The sequence below is a fragment of the Gossypium hirsutum genome, chromosome D09 (assembly GCF_007990345.1).
Source record: "Gossypium hirsutum isolate 1008001.06 chromosome D09, Gossypium_hirsutum_v2.1, whole genome shotgun sequence".
In the NCBI taxonomy this organism is placed as follows: Eukaryota; Viridiplantae; Streptophyta; class Magnoliopsida; order Malvales; family Malvaceae; genus Gossypium; species Gossypium hirsutum.
Genome location: NC_053445.1, coordinates 2626074 through 2650968, shown reverse-complemented (window position 1 = coordinate 2650968; position 24895 = coordinate 2626074). Strand labels below are relative to the sequence as shown.

Below are 24895 nucleotides of genomic sequence, written 5' to 3'. Positions count from 1 at the left end.
CGATGAAAATATTAAAGCGTCTTCAGTCAGGAACCAAATTTAACGTATTGTGATACACAATAATTCTAGGCCACACATGTTGCTCATAGACCCCGATGCGGTGCACGTAACCGAGTTGTTCGTAGGCCAAAGATTCGAAAGTAAGAAAGAATGCATATTTGCTATTAAACGGTATAGCATAAATATATCAGTGGACTATAAAGTCACAGTGTCTAAACGACATTATATATTGGGGAGTGTTAGAAGTCGGCGGAAGGCTGAAATTGGCGGGTACAAGCTGTATTTATTCAAAATTTATAGATGTGGGAGATACGAAAATTTGTTGGGCCTCACACATGCACATCAACACGTATGACAGAAGATCATCGAAAACTTGATTCCAAAACTATCTATACGTGTATCATGCCAATGGTAAAGGACATGCCGACCATTAAAGTTTCGGTACTGATTGCCAAAATGTAGGCACGATTCCAATATCGAGTATCATATCGAAAGGTGTGGATAGTTAAACATGGTAATGGAGCAATTGTACGGGGATTTCGATGCATCGTACAATGAGCTAAAAGGATGGATAGCCGTTATGCTGGAGTACATACCGAGGACTGTCATTGAGTTACAGACACGACCTTATTACGGCTCGGATGACCAACTACAACCGGGAAAAATAATTTTCCATCGGATGTTCTGGACGTTTGATCCATGTGTGCACACATTTCTCCACTGCAAGCCGTTTGTGCAAGTAGATGAGACCTGGTTGTACGGAAAATACACACAAATCCTACTTTTTTGTTGCTCCTAATAGCATTTGCCATCGTAGATAAAGAGAGTATGGAATCGTGAGAATTCTTCCTTACCAACCTGCGGAGGTATGTTATTAGCAACGATAATATTTGCATCATCTCCAATAGAAGGAAAGGATTAATTGCCGCCATTAGGCGTTTCGGTGTGCCATGGAGATCCGTTTACTACATCTGGCACATCACGACTAACTTTCATCGAGATTATAAGAAAACAGACTGGTGGAGACAAGTTGTGAGAATGGGTAAAGGATAACCTTATCTTTTCAATATAAGTTTTAATGTTTTAGGGCAATACTATTGTAATAGCCCGATTCTGGGCCTAACCGGAACAGTGGTTTCCAGACCACAAATCCGACGAGGGAAAATATTATTATTATTATATTTTTATGGCCTACAATTTCACGGAAAGTTTTCGTAAAAATTTCGTTCGAAAATTTCGACGTTTGGGCACTCAATTTAGTCAAAGGACTAAATTGTAAAAAGTGCAAAAGTTGAGTTCTACATCATAGAGGTGTCTAATTGTTATGAAATTTTAAATTGGAGGTCTTTATGTGGTAATTAGACCATTAGTTAGTTGATGGACAAAAAAAGGCATAGAATTAGTGAAATAGATTTTTTTAAGTAAGGGCATTTTAGTCATTTGGTAATTAAATAGAATTAAATGGGAAAAAGATGGCAAAATATGCTCATCTTCTTCATGGTGAACGAAATCAGCAAGGGGGAAGTCATATTTAGGGTTTTTAAGCTTCCAAGCTCCATAATCAAGAAAGACGAGAAGGCTACCTCAAACGGGGAAAAGAGAGGATAGTGGAGTAAATTGCAAAATTACGATATTTTGCACCGAGGTAAGTAAACATGTGATTTAATGGATTATTTTGATATTATTCAATATATGTTGGGATTTAATAGAACATAGAATAAATATTCGGCAAGATCCTAAAAATGTGGTTAAATTGGGAAAGGTGGTAAAATGTTGAAAATATGGGTTCCAGCTGAACACTCGGAATAAGCTGGAGTATTTTAAATGTGAAGGGGGTTGCTAAGTGCTGATTCTCCCAAGGGTTGCTAAGTGCTGATTCCCCCAAGGGGTTGCTAAGTGCTGATTCCCCGATTTATTGGTGGTTGCTAAGTGCTGATCCCACCGTATTTTAAATGTGAAAGGGGTTGCTAAGTGCTGATTCCCCCAAGGGGTTGCTAAGTGCTGATTCCCCGAATCATTGGTGGTTGCTAAGTGCTGATTCCCCGAATCACTGGTGGTTGCTAAGTGCTGAATCCATCGATAACGGTTAATATTCTGAGTGCTCAACGAGTAAATTGGGAAGGTGAATATTTATATGTGGTGGACAAGTTTATGGGAGGAATATTGGGTTTGATACTTAATCGACCCATGTATAAGGTGGGAGGAAATATAAAAAATACAAAAGAAACAATTTAAATACAAAACTGTTTTGAACAACAGCAGTTGAGAAACTTTGAAAAATCACCATAAATGGTGAAAAATTAATTAGAGGTTGAATAATATATTAAATTGAATCTGAATGAGTCTATTTTCATACGAAAGAAACAGAGCAACCAAAAGAGTTGTATATTTGGGGATATTTGAATTTATTTGAGACAGGGTTGGATTGATTTCGAAATCCCCTATTCCAACTTTTGAAAATCGGTAAAAATTGTAAAAAAATAATTATGGCCTGAAATTTATATTCTTGGATTCCTTAATGAGTCTATTTTTAATAGAAACAAACTAGAACATTTTTTTAATTTTTTACAGGGATTTAATTAAATTTTAGTAAAGGGAGGTCAGAACCGTCGGGCAGTGAAACAGGGGAATCTTTAAAGAATAAACTGTACTTATTAGCTAAATAAAAAATTCTGAAAATTTTATGGTGGAAATGTATATGAGTCTAGTTTCGGAGAAAATTTACAGAACTTAATTTAGAGTCCTGTAGCTCCAAATAAAAATAAATTAGCAACTGTGACGCAGAAAGAAAGTTTGCTGGAAATTAAACGAACCTTGAAATTTATGTATGATTAAAATTATGTTATTATGTAATCATATGAGGAATTTATTTATTTGTCATATGTTTACTTACTAAGCTATATGCTTACTCGTTTTTATTTTCCCTTGATTATAGCGACATCAGCCAGCTCGGAACTTGGACGAAGTCAGGAAATCATCCACACTATCATCAAAATTTTTAGGTATTTTGTAATTAATATATTTTGAAATATGGCATGTAAAGATGACTTTATGTGATGTGGTATAAATATATATGTATAGTGCTGTTCGGTTTAATATGTTGGTGATTATTAATGGAAAAATTATGTCTGAACATATATCTGTAATTGGTTGGAAATATTGAAGTTGTTTGAAATTGTTTTTGGAAAGTTGCAGGGAGTTTTATGTAAAAACAAGCAGAAATGCTGCCGAAATTTTTTTTATAAAAAAATAATTTATAAGTGTTTGAGTTCTAGTAATACCTCATACTCTGTTTTGGCAAGGAACACGGGTAAGGGGTGTTACAACTATAACTTATCTTTTCTTAATACATATACAGCGCACGAGCTAAAGCCACACATTTTCCGCCAAAGAATGACTCGACTTGAGAGTGACATGGAGGGTCAAATGAACACATTTCCGATAGTGGTTGGGTACCATGGAACCGTGGCAATGGGCTCAAATTTTTGATGAGGCTTTCGTTATGGTTAAATAACCACAAACTTGGTGGAGGGGATCAACGTTGTGTTGTTGAAAACACAACATCTTCTAATTTCATCTGTATTCTCGGCTACATTCTACAAGTTGGCTACCTTGATACAAAGAATGGGTCAGCAACAAGTCAACCAGATGGAGGCAGGACACGTGTTTGTCGAAGATGTCAGGGATACAATGGTTGCAAATCATCGGAAGGCGAGGTCGGTGAATGTAGAAGTATATTCATGACATCTTGAAACATTTCGAGTTACAGAGACCATCGGTCGTCAACCTGGTATACCACTAGGTCCTATGGAGTTGATCTCCAAAACAGACGGTGCGATTGCAGGAGGTTCCAAACACTTCATTATCCATGTGCGTATGTCGTGGCAGCGTGTGCTAAAGTCTCGCTCAATGTTGAACAATTTGTCAATGATGTGTACACCCTCGAGCGCACGTTGTGTGTCTAAGAGAATGAGTTCCCTGTCCTACTTGACCTGTCTATATGGGAGGTGCCTCCGATGACTTTCGAGCTTGTCTTAGACAAAGGGTTGCTTAGGAATTCGAAAGGTCGTCCGCAATCATCCAGAATCCATAATGAAATGGACATTAGGGAGAAATCTGACAATAAGCGTTATGGATTATGCAGATTAGTTGGTTATAATCGGAGTAAATGCCTGCAGCGAAACTACCATATTGGACAATCGTCACAATCAGGTAGGGGTTGAGCTTATGTAATCCAATGTACCTAATTTATATTACAAAGTTTTCTCCAAGTTTTAATGTTATAATGTATTTAATTTATATAACAAAATTTATATTACAAAGTTTGTTCTAATTTTTAATGTTGTAATGTATTTAATTTATAACAAAATTTATATTACAAATTTTGTTCCAATTTTTAATATTGTAATGTATTTAATTTATATTACAAAATTTATATTACAAAGTTTGTTCCAAGTTTTAATGTCGTAATGTTGTAATGTTATAATGTTACAATTAATCTAATTTATGACCATAAAGTTTGTTCTAAGTTTAATGTTGCAATTAATCTAATTAAATAAATACAAAGATTGTCTTTTTCTTGATTTATATTTTTTTAGAATAAAAAAGTACAAACTTTGTAATATTTAAATTGTAAGAAACTCCTAAAATTGATGGTTTGATGGTGTGGTCCTAGGGGTATATTTCTGCGAGGGTTGACGTTCACATTGTGGGTGAACGCGGCGATCAACATCCTCTTTAGTCGCAGGTGGGGGTGTGCAAAACATGGAAGAAAAATCATATGCCCCGAACGCCATCGATGAACTTGAGCGAGGAGGAGTGTTGTAATACGGTGGATACGACCCATGAGGAGTGGAACTATGCGGTGGATATGGGTCGGAAGGAGTGCTGTACTACGGTGGTACTGGACTAAAGATATCAAACCCAGAATGATATTCGTGTCCTGACGAGCCCAGGAAATAGTCATTGACCCACAACTACAGTCGATTGTCCACCAAGTAAATATGGTTTTCCAGTACTAAAGTATCATTGTATGTACTCTAACGATGGTTGCAAATTGAAAGAAATATCCATCTGAGGTCTCAATGCCATCCGATTATCCCACACTGCAATATATTTCTGGTGCACAACCCCCAATTATTTCCATGTTTTCCTCTCTTGTTAATCCCGTGAATCTTCCCCAACTGCATTGGCGGAGCCAGGATATACTAGATGCAACCAAACTGTCGGAGTACTTGATCCCCGTTATACCACTCGACTATCTGGAAATTGATAATTGGTGCATTAATGCACCACAGGTGAGAATGAATGTGGGCAGACGAGGGTATAATAGTCGTAATTTTTGGTCTCCGATAGGCATCCAGATAAATTGCACGATTAATAACATGGTTAAAATTTAACACGGTTCGAGTAAGATATACAAAGTAATTACATGTCACGAATATTGGAATAGCTTACCCCTTCTCCGGCATGTTGTTCAATCATCAGACGATATATCAGGACAGTGTACGACCTCCCGATACCCGGATAAAAACTTGATCTACGAAAACAAATTACATGTTAGAATAGTATTGTTAGAATAATATCATTAGAAAAAAATGTCAATTAATTGCTATAACAAGTTAAATTTTATCACCTATTTACTAGTGGAAATACATAAGCTTGGTGCCTAACCGATGCCAAGAATGGCATCCGATAAAGAGCCTATGACTGTAGCAATATAAGGCATCTGCCTATGTCTAGGGCATCAGGCTTTGTCGTCCGACAAAGCTCACTATACAACATAGCCAGAACTGCGGAACCCCAACTATACAAGCGAACATTCTGCAAATCAACTAATAGAGGTAAATACATCAAATGAAACCTGTTGTTGTTCGCATCCGGCATCAGTACACCCCCTATAATATGTATCATGTACGCTCGAGCTATGCACATCACCTCCTGCTCAGTGACATTAATTGATAAAGGTTCAAAATTGGCTTTTAGCCATGAAAATATCAAACCCGTAAATTTTGACACAGCATCGTTTGGGCGAGACTCCTAGTAGGTTATAACAAAGGGCATCCGGCTTAGCTATCGTACTTACGCCCGTTACGACACTCCCGTTGATTGGGAGCCCATGTTGCAATGCAACATCCTCCAAAGTGATAGTGCACTCCCCACACGGCAAATGAAAAGTGTGGGTCTTCAAGCGCCAACGCTCGACCAATGCGGATATTAAATCGTACCGCAAATCAAACGTCCGGATCAATGCTGCTGACTTGAATCCAGCTAACTCCAAGTATGGCATCAGTCATTCATCTAGGGAATATCCTAAACCATTCACCTGGCCCCTTAATGCGCGGTACGAGCCCTAACACTATTAAATTACAGAAAATAGTTATAATAACATAATTTATTTCCATAAATGACATAGAAATTTTTTAAGGGACCCCGTGATTAACAAATAACAATATATTACCACATTATTAATTGTGTTTGATATGTAACCATCGTTCTTCATCAATGAACCCATTGCGATACCTGCAATTTCAAAACAAATTTCAGTTATTAATTTCAAAGTTTGATGCATTTTAAATATTTATCAAAATATCTAAATTTTATATATTGTTTTTAATTACAAAAAAATACCAAACAATTTTGTCCACATCATATTTTTTGCTATACTACATTAACAAAATAAATATGTTTTATAAATTCCAACTCAGTGGTCCCATTCACAAATTTCATCTCAATGGTTTAATCTTTTACCTACATAAAAAACAAAAAAATTTATATTAAAATAATAAAAATAACATGCCAATAAAAAGAATATAACAAAAACATAACATAAACTATCTCAACATAATAAATACGAATATTTTTATTATTATTTTAAAATGATAATAAGTAAAATGTATTGGTTTAAAATATAATATATATAATAACATGCCAACTTAATTATTGTCAAAAAATATAAATTTTTTTTTGCATAGAATGATTAAAAAGAAATTTTATTTATAATATTTATAAAAAAACATAAAATAAAATTTAAAAACATAAACTCTTATTCTCAATTATAAAGTCTTAAAAAATTAGAACATATAAACTAATTCCTAATTTATCTCATAAATTCCAACTCAATGGTCTCATTCACAAATTCCATATCAATGGCCTCATCTTTTACCTACATAAAAAATAAAAAAAAAAATTTATATTAAAATAATCAAAATAACATGCCAAATAAATTACATAAAAAATAAAACATTCTTTGTACATAACATAAATAGGCTTTTTTACTTCAATAAACATTAAAAATAAATTATGAATGAATGAAAATATAAAATAAATACAAACATACCTTAATAGCTCTTTTTAACCAAATAATACCTTACAAAAATAAAATTAAAAATTAAATCCGAATTAAATCAACAATAATAACAACAAAAACAAATTAAATTAACATTAATTTATAACAAAAAAAATCACATTTTCTTAAACACCTAATCTTCCCTAAACAACAAACTCTCATTTTCTTTTCTATGTATTTTTTTCCTTCTCTTTCTCCTTCCCTCTCTCTATTTTGCTTCTCTTTTTTTCTTTTTTTTTCCCTTCCCGCCCTCTACTTCTCCTTCTCCTTCTTCTCTTCTTTTCTTCAAAAACTCTCTCTTTTGGCCAAAAATGGGGCATTAGGGACCATTATAAGGTCCCAAAACACACAACTCACAGGCTGAAGCCATGACCCGTCCCATCGCCTAACACCGCAGGCCGGTGCCGTGTATGGAGATGGCGTGGCCAGGGGGTGCCGCCTCTTCCCTAGGCAAGACCCCTTGTGCTGTCCCATCTATGACAGCGAGTCGGGCTTTTCCGTATATGGGTCGTATTTGACCCGTATTTTCTTTAGGTGCTGTCTATTACATTGCCTTCACCAGTTTTTTATTTTTATTTTTTGTTTCAGTCAGATTTTTCGGAATTCTAGAGTGGTGTCGCCTATGCACCACTCTCCACCAATTTGAATGTACCATTTTGGTACATAGTTTTTTAAACATGCCATTTTAGAATTTTTTTTATTTTATTTTATATTATATACATAAAAAACCCTCATAATTCCCATAACCTTTACTCAAAAACATGACGTGAATATTCTTGGTCTCACTAACCCAATTTCTTTTAATCTAGGTTTTGGGATGTGACAATGTCTCTCAAGAAAGAACGTATATCTGACAATATTATTGGGAGGCATAATTTTTTTAATATAAAAAATACCAAAAAAATAGAGGTGTCCATGGGTCGGGTCAGGTTGGGCTGAACCAAAATCTTAGGGTCATTTGCTAGGCTCGGCCCAAAAAATGGGTTTAAAATTTTGTCCAAGCCTAGCCTGGATAAAATTGCTAAATCACGGGTCTGACCCGTCTGTATTAATTTTATATATAATTTTTAAAATATATATAATAGTGAAATAGTAGCAAAACAGTGAGAAAATAGCAATAAAATAATAAAAAATTGCAAAAAAAGTAATTTTTTTTATTTTTATAAATTCATGTTGGGCCGAGCCGGGCTCAGGCCTTAATTTTTTTTGCCCAAGCTTATATTTCAAGTCTATATTTTTTACTCAAACCCTCTCATTCTTTGAACGAGCCTTTTGCCCAAACCATAGACAAAACTACAAAAAAAAACGTTATTTTTAATAAATATATTTATTACATAAAAATTTCAATAAAACCCTAAATTTCGAAATGAATTTAACAAATTTATATTCAACCAATAATATATATAATCAAATAAAAAGAGTAACTTTTAATAACATAATTTTTTTGGAAAGTTAAATTCATTTACTAAATCATATATAAATTTATATTTAATTTATTCAAGACAATTAAAGCCAATTTTACTTTTTAAGTAACATAAGTTGAAAACAACTACTTGAGTGTTATTTATTTTTTTGTTTTTCTAAGGAACAACAACAAAGGTGAAAGTCAATGCCTCAAATTAAATTCCTACATTGCAGTTTTACTAAGCCAAATCTCTCTTCTCTCACCTAAACATAGAAAACAGAAAAACCAAACAGTTTACTTGCACCATGCCTTACCAAATCCAAACCCTTCATTCTGCTTATATTCCAGTTGCCTTCTCCCACCTTTCTGCTTAAACAACAAGAAGTTGGAGAAGATAAAGAAAGGTATAACTTCCCCTTTGTATTAGCAATATCTTCTTTTCCAAAGTGCTGTTTTTTTTTCTTTCTGTTTTTGGTTTTGTAAGTGAATATATATAATATGGGGTTCACTGGGTTTCTTCCAAACCAAACTGTGAATTCTATAGTTTTGGCTCCTTCTTTGCATTGGTAGGTTTTATGTAGGTAAAAGTATCATAGAAACATGTACTAATAGTCGAATTGCATCGGATTAATCCGTCAATTACATCTAATTATTTGGTTTTCCGAGACTTTCTCTTGTTTGGTTTTGGTTTTGATCATATGATTGACTGACTACTAATGACATGTATATATTTATGCATATGAATGTTTATGTAGTTAATAAAATCTAATTGACTACTAATGATATAGATTTGTATTGGATTTCAGGATTGTTTGTTGTAAGCTTTTTTATTCTCTTCTACTACATATTTGATGGCTGCGGAGAGTGTCGGTTCATCAATGACACCGGAAATTCCCGGAATCAATGGCGGTGATTCGAGAAGGAGCTCGTTATCATGTCCTGCTAACAACAAAGAAAGAACACGTTCTCTTTATCGCCGAGCTTCAACCGGTTGTTGTCATGATATCTGCAAACCGGAGAAGAAACATGAATCCGAAGAGAAGGCGCCTAAACTTCCCTTTCCGAAAAGGATCACAAAAAAGGCATTCGATGAACCAAATTTGTTTGAGAACTTAGAGTTGCCACCCAAGAAAAAGATCGTCAAGCCGGAAACGTCGACCAACTCACCGAGTGGAAGCAGTTCCGGTGTAAAAAAAGTTGTTTCGATGAAAGAAAAGGCATCAATGGAAAAGGTTAAGGCCAAATTATATCCCCCTAATTCTAGAAGGCATTCCATTGATATCAATGATGTTGTTAACTTCGAGGATAAAAAGACATCTATGACAAAGCTTAAATCTTCACCGAAGTTGAAACCCGACGTATTCGATGCCGGTAAAGTCGTGAAACAGGACAGATCATTACCTTCGAAGAAAGTTCCATCAAAAGCTAATGAGAGAAGTTGTTATAAACGTTCTATTACTTGTTTGAAACCGAAAAATCAGGCCGAAAGAAAGAGTGGAATCGATGATATGAAGACGGGAAAAAGGAATGTAATAAAGGAACTTGCAGCATCACAAAAAGCTTCTTCAACGGGAGCTACGAGCCTTACTACAAGAAAGTACAGGAATTTGAAAGTTGTACCTAAGCAGAAGGATCGGAACAAGGTCGAAAATGGCGAAACCGAGCAACTTCTCGATGAACACGACACGCTCCAGGAGAAAACCTTGTATGTTATCAAGTTGGAGACAGAAAATATGATGTTGGAATCCGATAAAAACGAAAATTGTGCTGCTGAATTGTCTCCACCTATTGTAGATGAATCCGGATATGCTGTGACCAAAGTTGATCATGACTCTGTCCCTGAATACGGTGAAGATGAAACCTTAAATACGGAAGCGGCGGACAATTCGAGCAATAATGGTCCGTTGCGTCTCAAGTCCGGTCAAGGAAGAGAAACCGATGGTGACACAAATGACATTGTTTCAAGACACAAAGATGTGCAGGGGAAGATAGATGGAAAGAGTTTATTCAATAATGTGATCAAAGAAACCGCGAACAAACTTGTCGAAACCCGGAAAAATAAAGTTATGACCATAGTTGGTGCATTCGAAACTGCGATCTCCCTTCAAGACTCCAAACCATTATCGAATGTTGCCAGTTGGTGAGCTAAGGATGATCTTAAACAATCGATTTATAGTATGATATTAAGAGAGTAAATTGGTTATGGAGCTTTGGTCTGATTTTTACCATCTTTGGAAATGGTTCATCTTGTGTATATTGATCATTACATGTTATCATCGTGGAGTTATATGAATGGTTTGCTTTTTGTTTTGGAATTTATACTATGATGTGTATCATAAGTAAATAAAATAATACTCAAAGTCAAAATTTTCGTAAAAGAGTAAAGATAAAATTATAAAATTTTGGAGGAAATAATACTAAAAAATATTATGTTAAAAATTTTTAATTTTCACCGTCTAAAAATGCAATTATTCTATTTAATAAAAGGTTAACAGAAATTTTTTTAATGTTTTAACTTATGGAAAGGATTAAAAGAAAATGTTCCGGTCTAACCAAAGCCCCTGTTTGCTTCCCTCTAATTAAGGGTGTTCATTCGGTTAACCGACCGGTCAACCAACCCGAAATTACTATAACCGAATTAACTGACCTTCCAAAATTTTTAACCGTTAACCGAACCGAATTTTAAAAAAAATTAACCGAACCGAAATTTTTTCGGTTAATAAGGTCGGTTAACTGAATTAACCGAAAATTATGTGTTTTTTATTTTTGGTTAAAAATTACCCGAATTACCCGATTAACCGAATTAACCGAATTACCCGAAAATTACCAGAATTACCCGAAAATTACCCAAAAAGTTTGGTGTTGAGCTTGAGAAAAAATTGGGCCGGGTTTAATTTGACCTAGTTTAGGCCCTACCCTGCAAAATTCGGTTTACCCGATTTTTTCGGTTAACCGACCGATTTCAAACCGATTTAACCGTTAACCGAAAAAATCAAAAAAAATTAACCGACTCCCGACCGAATTTTTTCGGTTAACCAACCGATTAACCGAACTCGGTCGGTTAACCGAAAAAAAATCGGGTTAACCGAATTATGCACAGCCCTACCTCTAACTATGTCCTCGAATCTAATGAATTTTTTTTGCATATTTTAAAAAAATGGGTTACAGTGAATCTATATTTAATAAAATAATTTTATCAATATTAATAAATCTTAATTTTAAAATTTAAAAAATAAATAGACTAAAATTTAAAAATAATACTACATGAATTAAATTCCAAATTCCCGAGTAGTATAAGAACTGATGGCATTTAATTGTGTATGTTTTATAAAATAAATTAAGAAAAAAATCAATAAAATAAGAAAAATAAACTAGCTCTTAGGTTGAGACAATGGAGAAATGGAACAGCCAATGAGAAGGTGCCACCGAAGCTAAAATAATCAACTAAATTCCCAAAAAAATCCATTTCGCCACGTGGCCAAACGTGAAGGCTTTAGAATCTTTTTATGTGGACAGTATAATTACTTTGTCATTTTACTGCTTTAGGTCCCGACAACTGTCTGTAAAAAACTAAAATCTCGGAACACTATAATTTTCCATCCCTTAAGTCACCTCCAATGATTCAATGCCACGTAATAAAAAGCAGTTAAGCTAAAAATATTTTACATTTCAATAGATTGTACGTGGACTGATTTAATTGGTCGTTGATGCATGGAAGAATATGTTAATTGTATGATTAAATTTTCTGAAAACATCTTTAAGTATCTTCCCTTTCGGTTCTTTCTCCTGTATTCAACACTAAAAGCAGCCCTTCTTTTTGCTTTCTCTTCACTTCCCTTTCTTTGCAATTTGATTTCTTTGGGAGACTACTTTTTTTTTCTTTCAATTTTATATTAATTCCCTTTTTTTTCAATCATTGATTGAAACCCATATTGAATTTCTCAAGTAATTTTTCTTTTCAAAAAAATCTTGTTTATTGATTCTATTTTTTGTGTTGGTTTTTTTAGTACATGCTGAAAACCCTAATTTCTTTTCTTTTTCTTTTTCTTTTTTTTTTTGCAGATTTTGGTCCATATGTAAAGTTCCAAAGTCTATATTAAAGAGGAGCTTCGTTCAATTTAAAAGTGAGAGAAAGAGCTTTGCCTTTGATCTTGCTTTTTTTTTCTTTTTACATTTTTGCTTTTAATGGGTGTTTTTTTTCCCTTTAATTTAAGTTGTGGATTTTGGAGAATTTAGTGAAGAATTGAGATGGGTTTTGTTTGGTTTTAGTGATTTGAGCTCAATTAGTACATTGGGTTTCATATTGAAGTGTCTTCCTTTTAGATCTTAGAATTAGTAAGTTAAATGGCATGCATTGGTGTATTAAAACCTAAGAATCTAAGTTAAGTTCTTTCATTAAGATATCCAAACATTTGTAAAGGTAGTTATTGATAAAGTTTGTTTATGGAATATGAAGATTTTTGAAGTTGAAATGGAAATTTTAGTGTAATAATGATGGTTATTATAGCTTATTCCGAGCTTTCTTGTTCTCGAAATGGATGTTCTGAGGTGCCAAAATGTTGCGGTTAACAATGATGTTTTGTTGGTTTGTACAAAACAGGACATATGATCATTGTTTCTTTTGCACGTATCAAGTGGGGGACGATACAATGATTCTAACGAAGCAGTATCGTTGCGTACACTCGTCTAGTTGTCAATGCACGAAAGGGCATCTAAGTGAAGATGTGATTTTTCTAGTGTTTCGACAATTGAATTGGAATCCCAAGTTGATCGCCGCTCTTTCGTGTGTATGCAAATGGTTTGATGATCTTGCTAAGAGAGTATTATGGAAGGAGTTTTGCAAAACAAGGGCCCTAAAAATGATGCTTGATCTGCAATCTTGTGGAAGTCACAGTGTTGATGGGAACTGGAGAGCACTCGGAAAGTTGCTTATTTATTGCTCGGGATGTAGTGGTGGTCGATTGTTCAATAGTATTCAAATCCCAGGTCATTTTGTTTATAGGACTAGGTTCTCAAGGACATCGGGGAAGAGTTTCCTTTTACCACATTGCAGAACGGATGTTTTATATGTGTCCGACCCTTGTGAACATCTCGACCAAGGGGATGATGGGGATGTGGGATTTTTCCGAGGTGTGTTCAAGTCATTCATGGTTTCAAAGGTTCGGAGGATGTTGATCGACAGGGGTGCCCAGCTTCATCCAACAGCAGTGTGCCCCTATTGTAAGGCAAAGATGTGGAACATGTTACAAGCTAATATGGTACCGCAGACTGCAAGCTGTAAGTTAGGTGCTTACGAGGATTCTATTGAATATTATGTCTGTCTTAATGGACATATGGTTGGCATTTGCACCCTTTTACCTTTGTCTGATTCCGAAGAGGCATCTGAATCAGAGTGATATGTTAGAATGCAAATCCGGTAATCTCTCACAGGAAGATTGTTTATATTGTCATTTGCAGATTGATCTCATGGTGGATTAGAGACAAGATCTTCATGTTTCTCCGGACCTGAAATCGAGCATCATAGCTTGGTCTCTACACTCTGGTATCTACTAGAATGAGTTATAAGCTAAATAGCTCTAACCATTTGCTTTTCGAATTATCCACCGGTTAACACAAGCATGCTTTTGTACATTTATGTGTGGCTTATATAGTGTTTGAATAGCTGATTGGTATCAATAAATCATTGAGTTAATGTTTACATGATTTATTCCCTTCTCTGTGTACTCATCTTGATTTTGAGGTTGTTTTCTGCAGACCTCCGGACCGGATTTGCAAGAGCTGAGAAAAGAGGTTTCCCGTTTTTATCAAAATGGTAGTTTGAGTTCGAGTTAGACTTGAAACTGACTTTATAACTTTAAGATCTCAACATAAAACTTCTGTCATCTTAATCACTCTACGCTATAATTGGGATAAAGCAGGGTAAAAATATCATGGTGGCCTCTTAAGTAATTAGTAAGCGTGAGATTACATTTTATCCCTTTTACTGAAAAAAATTGGTAAATTAGTACTTATACGATAAATTAAAGAACAAATTGGTTTTTTTGTTAAAATTTTCATCTATTTCTATAGTTAAAAATTGACGTCACTGACAAAATAACCAGATTTCTCATGTCAATGTATAGAGATCAATTTTTAATTATAAAAATAGATGAAATTTTAATGGAAATATTTTAATGAAAGGTCAAATTATGTTATTCGACGTACTTTGAGTTAGGCTTAGTTTAGTATTACTTCTCAAAAAGCACTTTTGAATAAAAGTTAAAAATTTTCTACTTCTACTTTTGGTTAAAAAAATACTTTTGTAAATCATTTTATTATCTTAAAAGCATTTTTGAAAATTTCAAAAGCATTCAATTTTTATAAGGTCTTCTCAACTGTTTCAAAAGGTCCAATAATGTATGTATATTGGACTTTGTTTGGAAATGCTTTTATTTTTTATTGTTTTTTGCCTTAAAAGTGCTTCTTAAAAGCAATGCTAATTTAACCCTAACTTAGTGGATTTAGTTTGTATGTTGTAATATGTTGTTTTCAATCTATGTACTTATTTTTAAAATTTAATCTGTTCAACATATTATCACATGTTTAATGCTATATTTTATTGTTATTTTCACATATTACTCACAATAAATCGCTTGCATTAAAATTTTGAAATTAAAAAAATATAACATAGACTAAACCTAACTTTGCACACAATATAGGACTAATAGCACAACTGAACCAAACAGATGTACTAAATTTGACCCAAATCCTTAATATACACAAAGTATAGGGTTTGGTAGCAGAATTTAACCTTGTGATAATATTTACAAATAAAGAAAATTCATCCCACCTGCAAAACCAACCCAGATGATACTGGGTTATTAATTTAACGTGATAGCAGCTAATTTTGAGTTTTGACAGCCGTTATTCGATTTTTCATTTTTCTAATTTCTCAGAGCCTCTTAATTTGTAAAATTACATACAATGCCCATAAGCCTAACACCGAGTTTTTAATTTGTAATATTATTATATAATTTGGGGTTATGGTGGTTGTTAAAAATCTAGCTATATATATCAAGCAGTTGATAAATCCTGCTTAGAATCTGCTGTTTCTGCTTCAGAGTCCATCCCTGATATGCTCATCCTTCCAATATTAACTGCATTGATTCAAAACTATGGAGTTAGGGGTTTTACCTGGCAATTTCAAGCTGCCATGAAAGTTTACATAAAAACAAATAAAAGGCAGCAGCAGATATCCGAACGTTTTACAGATTGTTCGGAAACAAGAGGTCATTTCAGCTGGAAGATTCAAAATGTTGAGGGGGTATCGGCTCTTCCAAAAGAAATCTTCAAAGTGTCGTCCTCTAGGCAGTCGATCTGGTCCCCCAACAACCGAAAATATTATCTCTGCGAGGGAGGGTTTTGTTTTCTGTGTTCTGTTGAGAGCCAACGTGCTGTGAGCGGCTGCCCTGAGGACCTGGTTCACAGAGCCAGGAGCATCTCGACTGTACGTGGGTGTATGGCCACCTATGCTCAAGTGGTACCATATATCCCAACAAGTGACCTATATGGCATAATAGGTTAAGGGTTAAATCCCACCAAGGACAAGACACTCATGTCACTTCTTGGTAGGTGGTTGTACGCCCATGTACAGTTGAGGGGCTCCCGGATCTGTGAACCAAATCCCCAAGGCAACCGCTCACGGCACTCTAGCTTTGCCGGCAAAACCCTCTCGAGAGAGACAATACCTTTGATTGTTGAGGGGAATCGGATCAGCTGCTTGGAGAACGACACTTCCAAGACTTTTCCCTAAGGAGCCGATACAAACAATATGGAAAATGAAAATGAAGACTTAATTAGCTGAGGTTAAAACTGAAGTTGCCATGAAATCTAAAACATGTTGCCAAGTTCCATGTAGACAAATTGCAGCATTGTAAACAGGAGTTTCTCAAGGCTAGATTATTACTACATACCAACAGCATCAAGTCCAGATAATTTAGGCATGAACTGTTTTATATGTTCTTCAGCTGCTTTGTCGGATTTCAATGTCTCACACTCGAATGAGACCAATATCTTTTTCTTCCCTTCTTTTTCTTCAACCATATCCACAACATCCTTCTCCCAACTGTAATATATAATAATATAAATTAAACCCCAAAACAAGTACACTTCATGAAAGTAGAAACCATGAACATTCCAAATGCATGTTTAGGGTTTTTAATTTTCTTATAAGCTTATTTGAAAAGCGTATCTAGAGAATGATAACATATCATATAAAGTCTACAAGATACAAGCAATAAGAATGTAAAAGCATGCCACATTTATAACATTAGACATGGATAACTAACGGTAAAAGTATCATGGAGGCTCTTATATTAGGGGTCGAATTGCATTTTGCCCCTTTTACTCAAAAAAATGGACAAATTAGTCTCTATACATTAGATCAAAGAACAAATTGGTCCTTCTGTTAAAACTTCCATTCATTTCCACTATTAAAAACTGATCATTGTACGTTTACATGAGGTATATGTGGTATGTCAACATCAGTTTTTAACAGTAAAAATATATGGAATTTTTAATAAAAAGGAACGGTTTACTCTTTGATCTAATGTTCAAAGACTAATTTACTCATTTTTTGAATAAATGGTTCAATATGCAATCTAAATCATAATTCATGGGCCTCCATGGTACTATTACCAATAACTAACCTATGTTATTTGGTTATGGGATGAGTATCGGGTACAAATACATCCCCATATAGATGGAATTTTTAATAAAAATGAACGGTTTACTCTTTGATCTAATGTTCAAAGACTAATTTACTCATTTTTTGAATAAATGGTTCAATATGCAATCTAAATCATAATTCATGGGCCTCCATGGTACTATTACCAATAACTAACCCATGTTATTTGGTTATGGGATGAGTATCGGGTACAAATACATCCCCATATAGATACTTAAATTTTTCTAACTTTTTCATAGAAAATCATAATCCAATATTCACGTCTGAGCATATAATGAATACGGGTGTCAGATACATATACTTTTGAGTTAAATAAAGAGTTAGAGCAACATTGTAACTGAATATGCTACTTCGACTCAAGGTAAAAGTTACATAAGGGGTACGGGTTATGTATCCTTAAAGGTATACTCGATTTCATTTTTTGCAAGTTTTGTGATATAATTCGAGGGTTATACACTTATACTTATGTCCAAATATATGTTTGATATGGATACTTAAAAAGGAAAAATATTGAGCCAAAGAATTGTGTTTTAACATTGGCTTACCCATGAGCATGGTTGATGTTGTGGAACCGAGCTGCATCATGCCCTCTACACTCCACCACCACAGTATGATCTTTCTTATTCTATCATATACTCAAACTAATTAGAGAAATAGATATATATATGACAAAAGTATCATGGAGGCCCTTGTACTAGGAATTAGATTGCCTTTTGCCCCCTTTACTCATTCATTTTTACTGTTAAAAACTTATCCTTGTACCTCAGCATGAGGTACATGTGACACTATGTGGTTATTCCATCAACCATGCCAGTTTTTAACAATAGAAATGGATAAAATTTCTAATAGAAAGGACTACCATATATATACGTGTGTGTAGAGAGAGAGAGAGATTTTGTGGAAAAGATTCATACATTGTAGTCTATGATTGTGAGCTTGATCAAGCGGTAATCCTCACCCCTGCTGCACTCCATCTCACAAGCCAACTCTTTAATCGTGGAATGAGAGTTATAGGAGCAGTGCATAATTCCAAATCAAAATGATTTAGAAAAATTCATCAAATTATATCTTAATGTTATCCAAACTCAGGATGAATGTTCAAGATATGTACTTGACACGGATCAAATTTTTTCAAAGTTTCCTTGAGGATTTTACTTTCCATGTTGAAATATGTGTGGGACATAAATGTGATGTCATTTTAAAATAAAAAAAGAAGTGTGAAACATAACATAGATGATATCCATTATCCTATATCTCAACCATCTGCTACTTCTAGTATATTTTTGGAGGCTTAATGAAATGGCTCTAGAAAATTAAATTACACTCTCCAGAGATACTATACATGCCCCTTTTCAACATTGCTTTGTGGCATTTCAGATTAAAAGCTGCATTGCACTTTTTATTTATTTTTCTTTAAGTATCCGAATTTGACATCCATCTCTAATGTATATTCGAACATAAGCATAGAGATAAATGTAGGTTAAAACTACTTGAGAGGTCCCTGTATTATAGAGATAGACCAATTTAGTCCTTATACTATTAAAAGGAATCAAATAAATCCAAACTGTACTGTAGAAAAATTTGGAATGTTCTATATTCCAATTTGCCTTGTTTGATTACTTTTAATAGTAAAAGGACTAAATTGATTCATGTAATAGTAGAGAACCAATGCATTCACCTTCTTAGAAGTGTAAGGCAATCTAGCTGCACTTTTGCATTAAACAACTTAAGTTACTAATAGACATTTGTGTAACTAATGAACCAACACAAAACAAAGCAAAGGGAATAAAAGTACTAAACAAGCAATTTAACCCTCTCTTTTTTTCATTTTTTAGTTCATACAAGCCATTTGGATGAATATATAGAAAAAAAAACTGATTTATACATGAAATTAATGAAAACCAAAAAGAACCCAGTTATTAGCAAGTTGAAAGAGAAGCAATGAGGATAAAACAAGAAGTAAAAAGGAAGTACCTGTGCCATGAAGGCCATAGCAGATAGATTGAGGAAGCTGAATAAAATGCCCTGAAAGGGACCCATTTGGCAATAATGCTATTGATGCTACTCCTTCCTTTACATCCTTTGGTTCTTCATCTTTTCCTTCTTCAAAATCATCTAAATCCCATTAAAAAAAAGGGAAAAAAATCAATTCTAAAAAGAATAAATAAAGAAGCAAGAAAAAAAATATACCCATTTTTGTTTAATTCTTTGGAGACTGGAAAGTGGAAACTGTTTTGTCAATATTCATTATTTGTAGGGTTGCTGGGGAGCTTAATACGGTGTGTTTCAAGAGCCTATCAAAGTTATGTCGTTTTGGTTAGGTTAAATTCTGCTATTAGTCCCTATACTTTACAAAAGTTGTGGATATTGTCCCTATACTTTGATTTGATCTATCTTAATTTTTTACTTCCTTGGTCAAGTTTAGTCCCTGTACTTTTCGAATTTAGAAATCTTAGTATTGATCCAAATAGTATTCAATCACTAGCCATGTATTATGCGTACAATTGTAGATTTAGTACATATTCTCTAATTGAGTCGTTCTATATCCCTACACTTTTTGAATTTTGAAATTTCAATCTTGAAGAAAAAAATCGTATTAATCCATTAAATAAATTTTTAGTGAGTACTATGTAGCACATATGATCAAATATTTAACCGAATGAATTTAACAATTATCATTTGTTTTGGACTTAAATTTTAAAATTTGAAAAGTAAATGACTAAGAAATATCAAATTAAAGTGCAAGAATAAATCTACATCTTTCGTAAAGCATAGGGACTAGTTAAAGAATTTAACCTTTTGGTTATTATCTTTTATCATTAAAAAGAATTGAACTTTCTTTCAGCTCCCACCGCTGGCTCCGAATGGTGTATCTTAGAATTCCAATAGATCTTTTTGCAGGTAATTGAATTTCAAGCTTTAAACTTGAATCGGGTCTTCTCCATTTGCTTATATAAGCCTCAAAGTTCAAATTTTTTGTTGTGTTTATGCCAAAATAATTCTCTGTTTCTGGTTTCAAGCTTCAAACTTGAAATGGGTCTTTTCTATTTTCTTATATAAGCCTCAAAGTTCAAACTATTTTTCGTTTTTATGCCAAATTAATATACTTTCTTGGTACAACAAATAATGGTCTATTTGTTAAATAGTTAAGATGGGGGGTTTTGCTCAAGTGATTTGAGTATTTTTTAGTTATGGGGGAATTGTTGAGGAATTCAGCTTCTTTCGCTATAATAGCAAATGGGTTTGGATTGCAGTTTCATTCATGTAGCCAAAGTAGAGATACTGTTTGCTTTAGGTTTTTTAATGGCAGCTTCAATGGTGGTTTGCCTTTGAAAACTCACAAAAGGCTTGTACTGAAATGTAGGCTAAACATGGTTTTGGTGCCAGTTTATGAATATGTTCGATTTAGTCCTTTTCCAATGAACATACCAAGGATGAATTTGCAATTCAAGTCCACCAAGATGGGTAATAGAGTTAAAGCACTGAATATGACTGCTAGTTTTGAATCTGAGTTGGATTCTAGTCGAAATTTGCCTTCAACAAGTTCAAATGGGAAGGACCTTGTTTATGATAGTAAGGTACATTTTTTGGAAGAAAGGAATGAAGAGGAATTATCAAGAAGAATATTGATGCTTAGTAGGTCTAACAAGGTTAGAAGTGCATTGGAATTGTGTAAATCAATGGAGTTTTCGGGTCTTAAACCCGATGTTCATGCATATAATTCTCTTCTCTCTTGCACGCTTAGAAACGGGTTACTCGATGATGCTTTGCGAACTTTCGAGTTTATGAAGAACAATAAAGTCATTACAGGACATACTTATAGCATAATACTGAAAGCTATTGCGGATACTCAAGGTAATGATGCAGCTTTAGATATGTTTGCAGAATTGGAAAGGGACTCAAAACTGAAGAAAGATTTTGATATGGTTGTTTATAATACAGTTATATCGATTTGTGGAAGATCGAATAATTGGGTTGAAACCGAGGGGTTATGGAGAAGAATCCAGGAAAATGGTTATATAGGAACACAAGTCACATATTCCTTGCTAATTAGCATTTTTGTTCGTTGTAATCAATGCGAATTGGCAATTGATGCTTACACTGAGATGATTCGAAACAGAGTCGAACCCCGTGATGACACTATGCATGCTATGATTAACGCATGTGTGAAAGAAGAGAAACGGGATTTAGCGTTATCTATATTTCAGAAAATGTTGAATGATGGATTGAAACCGAATCTAGTAGCTTGCAATGCATTGATTAATTCACTTGGAAAAGGCGGAGAGATGAAATTAGCTTTTAAAATCTATGATATTATGATATCTTTAGGTCATAAACCAGATGATTTCACATGGAATTCATTGCTTGGTGCTTTGTATAGAGCAAACCGACATGCCGATGCTCTTCACCTCTTTGAAAGAATAAGAGAACAGAATGAACTCATAAGCCTTCATCTATACAACACCGCCTTAATGTCGTGCCAGAAGCTTGGTTCATGGGATAAGGCCTTACAGCTTTTATGGCAAATGGAAGGTTTGGGATTGTCGGTTTCAACCACATCGTATAATCTTGTCATCGGTGCTTGCGAGACTGCGAGGAAACCGAAAGTTGCATTGCAAGTTTATGATCACATGATTCATCAAAAGTGTGTTCCAGATACATTTACTCATTTATCACTAATAAGAAGCTGCATTTGGGGATCTCTTTGGGCTGAAGTGGAAGAAATTTTAGATGTAAGCTTGCATTTTCAATGGTTCGTTGTTTGAATGAATTTAGTGGCATTTTACCTCCTTTACTCATAAATGGGCAAAGTAGTCTCTGAATGTTAGATAAAGAGCAAACTAGTCTCATGTCACGTGTACCAGTTTTTAATAATAAAAATGGATAGAATTTTCAATAAAAAGGTCAGTTTGCTCTTTCATCTAACATAAATGAACTAATTTGTCTATTTTTTGAGTAGAAGAGGCAAAATGCAATCCGATTCTTAGTACAAGAGCCTCCATGGTACTTTTACCAATTTTAGCTTGTACTCGTTTACTTAATCTTCAAATTTGGTGTTCAAAAGTCATTTAGAAGAAGGGTGATCTAAGTACAAATCCCAATTGAATTTCTAAAGATAACATTTACCTTCTTTCTCTTTTTGTGATTTACAGGGACTTCCACCAAATGTATCTCTTTACAATGCTGCTATTCAAGGAATGAGTTTGAGAGGCAAAGTTGAATCAGCAAAGAAGCTGTACTTCAAAATGCAAAAGAATGGTCTTAAACCTGATGGCAAAACAAGAGCTTTGATGCTTCAAAACTTGCGAAAACATCGATTTAAAGTGAAGAAGTTGACTTGAGGCCGGATTTTTCTCCGGTTATTCATTATTTGCGTCCAACATCCATATCTGATACATATCCACACATGATAGCAAAAACAAGAGCATTGATGCTTCAAAACTTCTGAATGCTTCGATTTAAAGATCAGAAGTTGCCCTAATGTAACTTCGATCTTTTTTTTCTTTTTTGAAATATTCTTGTCCGATGCATATTTAGATACGATGACAAAACAAGAACATCGATACTTCAGAACTTACAAAAAGACCGATTTAAAGCAAAGAAGTCGCCTGGTTCTTCATTTTTCTTGATATATATCCAGATATTGGTACGTAAATATGGCAATTTAAGGACTTCAATACATGTTTGCATCTGATACTTCTGTAGAGAACTAAGAGAAAGATGATCTGACCATAGAGTTTTGTTCAGAAATCTCATGGTGTTAGGTTTATGGGCATTGTATGCATGCATGTATCTCTGTTATGTATTTAGATGAAAGCAATGGTAGAGCCAGAAATTTTTTTTGAGGAGCCGGAATTAAATTATATATTTTCATAATAGTAAAAATACAATTTATCATTTTAATAATTTATATCTTTATAATTTTTAAAGGGTTAAATTAGACTTTTATCATTTTGGGGGCAAAAATGTAATTTTATTATTATTAATTTAAAATTTTATAATTCATAATTTCTCAAGGCTTTTTATATTTTTAGAATTTTTTAATATTTTTTTAAATTATTGTTAAAAATGTTGTAGAAATATCAAATTAAATATTTTAGCTATACTTCAGGGATCAAATTAGATATTAACCCTTGAATTAATGTGCCATTTTACTTTTCCATTAAGGTTATAAGATCAAAATATATATTTGACAAAAAAATAAATTCCACCAAAATTTGGTAACATTTTTGTACTTTACCCATAAATAAAAGCTATCCCCTAAGCCATATAATTGCAGAATTTGGAATTGAGAAGGCTGAGGGAAAAGATTGTGATTTAAGGGTATTAAAGGTATATTGAGTATTAAATTTAAGGTTTTTAATTGGATTAATCTAATATTCTTTCAATGAAATCGAATTCCAAAGTTATACATATTTGAATTTAAAAAATTTTATAGGGAATCTTTATTGTTCATCTTTTCTTTTGAAGACTTTTACGGAGGTAAAATTTTATTTATTTTTTACCTTTTTTTCAAATAATATAAGTACTAAAATAAAAAATTTTAACATAAAGATATCACATAAGTGAAAATTAAAGGATATAATTATTTTATAAATTAAGAGGTTAATATTAAAAAATGAGCTTCCCATTTAAGAATTTCAAAAACAAAAATGGAACAAGGCACTTGATGAAAACTATTAAACAAAAAAGTGTTTTGAGTTAACTCATTATTTAGGTTTAAATTTGACAATAATTCTCATCTTGAAGTTTGAAATTTTCTTTGTTCAAGTTAATCTCTAGACTTGATAATTTTTCTCACATTAAGGTTTGAACTAGGTAATTGTTTCCACGTTAGGGTTTGAACTTTTTTTGTCCAAGTTAATCTTGAACTCCGATAATTATTTTCACATTGGGACTTGAACTTTAGAGTCTTCAAAAACTATCAAGGACTAACTTAGACAAAAAAATATTTTGAGCCCTAATATAGGAACAACTGCCAAGTTTAAGGATTAACTTGGAAAAAAAAAGTTCAATCCCCAATATAAGAGTAGTTGCCTAGTTCATAGACTAACTTAAACAAAAAAAAAGTTCAAACCACAATGTAAAAATAGCTACCAATACTAAAAAATGATTTAACCCTTAAATTATCCAAAGAGTTTAAGCCAATAACAATATCATCATTATGTGTAAGGTTAAAATATACTATCAATCCCTATATTTTTCGTAAATTTAAAATTAATTATTGTACTTTTATTTTTAAAAATTTAGTCTTACGATTTCAAAATTCAAACTCAATCGTTAATTCTGTTAAAATTATTTTATTAAATTTAAATTCATTACATCGTGTTTTTTAGTTACATTACTACTAAGTGAGCATTTATTTTTTTATTTCAAGATGTTACATTAATCAATTTAACAAGAAAACTTAATAATA

General features: G+C 33.4%; 4 protein-coding genes across 8 annotated transcripts; 3 read left to right on the top strand and 1 right to left on the bottom strand.

The window, feature by feature from the left end:
- Positions 1-8928: 8928 nt before the first annotated feature.
- On the top strand, positions 8929-11060 carry LOC107890190 (uncharacterized). The gene is made up of 2 exons (XM_016814687.2): positions 8929-9157; positions 9560-11060. The coding sequence occupies exon 2, from the start codon at positions 9605-9607 to the stop codon at positions 10895-10897; it is 1293 nt and encodes a 430-aa protein (XP_016670176.2). The 5' UTR covers positions 8929-9157; positions 9560-9604; the 3' UTR covers positions 10898-11060.
- Positions 11061-12538: 1478 nt separating this feature from the next.
- Positions 12539-14684, top strand: LOC121202865 (EID1-like F-box protein 2). Of its 3 annotated transcripts, none has more exons than XR_005918371.1 (4): positions 12539-12698; positions 12816-12877; positions 13354-14295; positions 14508-14684. XR_005918371.1 is itself a non-coding variant. In XM_041101572.1 (4 exons), the coding sequence occupies exons 3-4, from the start codon at positions 13403-13405 to the stop codon at positions 14213-14215; spliced, it is 633 nt and encodes a 210-aa protein (XP_040957506.1). In that variant the 5' UTR covers positions 12539-12698; positions 12816-12877; positions 13354-13402; the 3' UTR covers positions 14216-14451. The 3 variants fall into 3 exon arrangements, 2 of the variants coding, with proteins under 2 accessions (XP_040957506.1, XP_040957505.1); XM_041101572.1 differs by lacking the exon at positions 14508-14684 and having other exon boundaries at positions 13354-14030; positions 14211-14451; XM_041101571.1 differs by lacking the exon at positions 14508-14684 and having other exon boundaries at positions 13354-14451.
- A 782-nt stretch (positions 14685-15466) lies between these two features.
- Positions 15467-19744, bottom strand: LOC121221095 (uncharacterized). Of its 2 annotated transcripts, none has more exons than XM_041101573.1 (6): positions 19669-19744; positions 19453-19593; positions 18393-18466; positions 18024-18103; positions 16706-16857; positions 15467-15889 (listed from the first exon to the last, which is right to left on the bottom strand). In XM_041101573.1, the coding sequence occupies exons 1-6, from the start codon at positions 19670-19672 to the stop codon at positions 15807-15809; spliced, it is 534 nt and encodes a 177-aa protein (XP_040957507.1). In that variant the 5' UTR covers positions 19673-19744; the 3' UTR covers positions 15467-15806. The 2 variants fall into 2 exon arrangements, with proteins under 2 accessions (XP_040957507.1, XP_040957508.1); XM_041101574.1 differs by having other exon boundaries at positions 19453-19581; positions 19669-19730.
- A 529-nt stretch (positions 19745-20273) lies between these two features.
- On the top strand, positions 20274-23156 carry LOC121221094 (pentatricopeptide repeat-containing protein At3g29290). Of its 2 annotated transcripts, XM_041101569.1 has the most exons (3): positions 20274-20379; positions 20843-22211; positions 22632-23156. In XM_041101569.1, the coding sequence occupies exons 2-3, from the start codon at positions 20850-20852 to the stop codon at positions 22818-22820; spliced, it is 1551 nt and encodes a 516-aa protein (XP_040957503.1). In that variant the 5' UTR covers positions 20274-20379; positions 20843-20849; the 3' UTR covers positions 22821-23156. The 2 variants fall into 2 exon arrangements, with proteins under 2 accessions (XP_040957503.1, XP_040957502.1); XM_041101568.1 differs by having other exon boundaries at positions 20346-22211.
- Positions 23157-24895: the final 1739 nt, after the last annotated feature.

Excerpts from the sequence above, each read along its gene's own strand:
- LOC121221095 (XM_041101573.1), bottom strand. Across the intron at positions 18,104-18,392 it reads TCACAATCATAGACTACAAT|AATAAGAAAGATCATACTGT; the intron begins GTATGAATCTTT and ends AGTATATGATAG. Across the intron at positions 16,858-18,023 it reads AACATCAACCATGCTCATGG|TTGGGAGAAGGATGTTGTGG; the intron begins GTAAGCCAATGT and ends TATATATTACAG.
- LOC121221094 (XM_041101568.1), top strand. The coding sequence starts at position 20,670 with ATGGGGGAATTGTTGAGGAATTCAGCTTCTTTCGCTATAATAGCAAAT. Across the intron at positions 22,212-22,631 it reads AAGTGGAAGAAATTTTAGAT|GGACTTCCACCAAATGTATC; the intron begins GTAAGCTTGCAT and ends TGTGATTTACAG.
- LOC107890190 (XM_016814687.2), top strand. The coding sequence starts at position 9,605 with ATGGCTGCGGAGAGTGTCGGTTCATCAATGACACCGGAAATTCCCGGA.
- LOC121202865 (XM_041101571.1), top strand. The coding sequence starts at position 13,403 with ATGATTCTAACGAAGCAGTATCGTTGCGTACACTCGTCTAGTTGTCAA.